This window comes from Acanthamoeba castellanii (assembly GCF_000313135.1).
Source record: "Acanthamoeba castellanii str. Neff unplaced genomic scaffold scf7180000084679, whole genome shotgun sequence".
Taxonomy (NCBI): domain Eukaryota; phylum Discosea; order Longamoebia; family Acanthamoebidae; genus Acanthamoeba; species Acanthamoeba castellanii.
The window spans coordinates 7,959-11,414 of record NW_004457297.1 but is presented as its reverse complement, the minus strand read 5'-3'; the positions used below and the strand labels follow the sequence as shown (position 1 = coordinate 11,414).

Below are 3,456 nucleotides of genomic sequence, written 5' to 3'. Positions count from 1 at the left end.
ATGACTAGCGAGGGGGGGGAATGGTGGTGGACGGTCACGGGGTACGGTTAGGTGGTTGGAAGACGCCAACCTAACAACAACAGAAGCGAAAGGCGCGAGGGGTGGGCGGTACGCTTACCAAGGAGGTAATAGCGCCCGTCGGTGCCCAGATGGCCTTCGATGTCGCCTGGCCCCACCAGAGGCACCCCCTGCTTGCCCACCAGGTGCTTGCGTAGGTTGAGGTACTCTCCGAGCAGCTCCATCATTTGGTCCAGCTTCGCGTCGCCCACCTTGATTGTGTGCCCTGCATCGTTTGAACCTGCGATCGATGAATGCACAACGGAGGGCGACGAACGAACAGCAGCTGATGAGTGGAGAAGGAGGAGGAGGAGGAGGAGAAGGAGAGGGGGAGGGGGAGGGGAGAGTGTCATCGTACCATACTTGAGTGTACCTGGCCCAATTGGGAGCAGGCAGATGGCCACCAGTCTGAATCCCTTGTAATCGATCTGTACGTGGGTGTGGGTGGGTGTGTGGGTGAGGGCATTAAAATATCCACACGCACCTACACCATACAAAGTAAAAACAGCACTATTACTGCCGCCTTTTGGCCTTCCAGTAGGCGGGTGCACGCACCAGGGCGATAAGCGGGTGGTGGAGGCTGGTGATGGTTGCGGTGGTGGACGTGCAGAGACCTTGCAGCTCCAGGCCTGCAGCCTTGATGGCGGCATCATCGTCCGGCCGATCGCCACCGTAGAGCCACGTCATTGGCTGCGCGTTCCAAAGGCAGGCGAGGGAGGGACCACCGGGAGGGGAGAATGAGGAAGGGAACGGGGGGCACGGCAAGCCAGGGATGGCAATGTGGTGGCGCAGCACCTTCTTGGAGACCAACGGGTCGAGGCAGAACTTGAAGAGGATGCCCTGCACGATGTATTTCCTCCCGCCGGCCACCCCGCCCACCCCGGCCGGTTTGATGGTCTTCCTGCACACGCACGCGCATACCCCAACCCACACATCGTCATGGGGGGGTGGAGGAGTGATGGAGGTATGTGGGGGGAAGGGGGGAGGCGAAAGAAGGGGGCTAAAGAGGAAGGGAAGGGGGAAAGGGATGAAGCTCGGTGTACCGGTGGTCGGGAACGTTGAGTTCGTTGATGATGATCTTGGCGTAGGTTTCGGCCTGCCGGACAAAGTCGTTCATAAGTCGCGCAATGGTGCGCACGTCCTCGGGTTTGAGGTTCTTGAGTCCCTTGCTCACCACGCTCTGATACTCTTCGTTCCATTGCCGAACCCCGTCCATGTTCTCCCGCTCTCCCTTCCCTTTGGCGACAACAGCTGCTGGCTCCAGCACGGTGAAGTCGCCACCACCTTGTGCAGCCTTGAGCTGTGATACCACGCGCTGGCGAGACTTGTCCGACGGGAGCGATGCAAGCAGGGCCTCCACCTGCATCACGGCCTCCTCTTCTGACGAGAAGGGGCTGGTACCACGCGTGCTTCCACCTTTATCGCTGACGGTCGACGGTGGTGCCTTGGAGGGCGAAGCCTCCTCCAGGAGATCGGGGAAGTTGCCCACGTCGTCACAAGCCTTGCCGTGCACGGGAGTGGAATAGCCGTCTGGGACCTGCACGAAGGGCGAATGGAGAACGTCCACGCAGGCACTGCTCTTCTTTTTGATTGTTGGGCTGCCTGCAAGGCAGCGGGTGGGGTCAACGTAGGGCGAGTAGACGTAGGGCACGCCGGTGTCGTCATATGTTCCACCTTCGCATTCCGCCGTAATAGCCGAATAGAGGGATGCAGCGGCGTCCTGAACCGGCGCAGAGAGATCCACATAAGAGGACGTGAGGGTTTCTGCTGCGCATGCGTCTGCCATTCTTGTTGGGCGTGTTAACGAAAAGCCTAGGACCTAGTAAAATATAAAAAGTAGCAGACTCCGGAGCTTCAGGTCATAATCATTCTTATAACGCGGGCACGGACATATACGGCTTTGGCGGGTAGATGGGTCCCGCACCTATGGTTGCTCCTCTGCCGGTAGTGAGATCCTACAGTACCCTCTGCGTTGCTACACGATCCAAAAATGACAGCACATTGTGTGTGCTAGATTCCTTGCCAAATACAATTGAGCACTTTTAATTCTATCTCAATGCAGTGTCATCTAACTGTCACCTTTGGTCTACATCGTAGGAGTCCAACCGCGCAGCGTAGCCGTCCAGACAGCAAGCGCCCGGAGCTGGCGCTCGATCTCGCCCTTCACCTGTTTGTCAAGCAGCTCGCCGGTGGTGGCATCGAACTTGCCCGGTGCAAAGAAGTTGACCATGACCTCGGGCTTGGGCAGCACCGGCATGGCCACGTCCAGCAGCACCTGCCTCAAATGATACTGTGCTCTGCTTGTCCCTGTTTGCGCAGCGATAAGAAAGGCGAGAAGAGTAGGAGAGGAGGGGGGGGGTAACGTTACCAGATACACCACCAGCGCCGAGTATGGCCACTGGCTTGCCGGTGAGGGGCGTGCGACGGTATGGACGCGAAGCCCAGTCGATGGCGTTCTTGAGGACGCCCGAAACGCTGTAGTTGTACTCAGGGGTGGCGATAAGCAGCGCGTCGGCTTCGGCGATGGCCTGGCAGAAGTGAACGACAGACTCAGGCATGGCCTTGGCCTCAACGTCACCATCGTAGAGCGGAATGTCCTTGAGCCTTTGGTAGATCTGAAAATTGATGTGATAATCTTGCGTAGATTGATTCAGACGCGCAGCCGACGCGGCCGCCGACCTTATCAGACCGCTGTTGCTCGAGCCATGGCGCAGGCTTCCCGAAATACCCAAAATCTTCAGCGACTTGCGGCTAGCCATGGTACAGTTAACAGTTGTTGTGAACTGTTGCGAGGTTGGTTGAAAAAGTGGGCTAAATAACCGTCTCACAAGGGAAGACCAACCGTGGTAGCCTTCGCCGCGGGGTTACCTTTCCTTCCCGCACCAGGTCTTGTTGAAGATTTGGTAAATGCCAGCATAAAATCATGATTTCACTTCATACACAGGTAGCCTATGAAACAACTACCAAGCCAACTGCTTGCAGCCTTGTGACCTTGCCTACCATCACCACAATCACCCACCAAGTTCTTGCAGCCATGGTGAGGAGTTTCTTCTCAGGGAGGTTGTTTTCCCAGCCCTCCTTCATCCACTTCCTCTCCTTGAGTGCCTGGGCCTTGGCAAGTCAGACCATGCAGACTCTTTTCCAGCCTGATGTCCACAAATGTCATCCTCACTGAGCAACCTGTGCCAACACCCAAGCCCAACTCCACAGAGCACCTTCTCAAGGTGCACACCATGGCACTGTGCATGGGCAAGCTGCTATGGGCCTGAAACTTCCCTGTTCTAGGTGGTGCCAAGGAGCTCATCCCATGTTACAATGTGGCCAGCACCATGGTGACTGCACCAGCAGACTCAAGAAGACACAAGAACTCAGCAACAGTACATGATCTTTTGTTGAGTA

The 3,456-nt window shown here is 56.9% G+C and overlaps 2 protein-coding genes across 2 annotated transcripts in view; both read right to left on the bottom strand.

Moving 5' to 3' along the window:
* The window catches only part of ACA1_372570 (uncharacterized protein), a gene marked incomplete at both ends in the record, with an annotated part of 4,115 nt that extends 2,272 nt beyond the window's left edge, over positions 1 to 1,843 (bottom strand). Inside the window, 6 exon segments of the mRNA XM_004334233.1 lie at positions 119 to 166; positions 186 to 298; positions 431 to 485; positions 613 to 747; positions 853 to 958; positions 1,101 to 1,843. Of these exon segments, the coding sequence (XP_004334281.1) occupies positions 119 to 166; positions 186 to 298; positions 431 to 485; positions 613 to 747; positions 853 to 958; positions 1,101 to 1,843 (1,200 nt within the window).
* A 300-nt stretch (positions 1,844 to 2,143) lies between these two features.
* Positions 2,144 to 2,816, bottom strand: ACA1_372560 (chromate reductase; the record flags this gene model as incomplete). The annotated part of the gene is made up of 2 exons (XM_004334232.1): positions 2,144 to 2,364; positions 2,426 to 2,816. The coding sequence occupies 2 exons, from the start codon at positions 2,814 to 2,816 to the stop codon at positions 2,144 to 2,146; spliced, it is 612 nt and encodes a 203-aa protein (XP_004334280.1).
* Between the last annotated feature and the right edge of the window lie 640 nt (positions 2,817 to 3,456).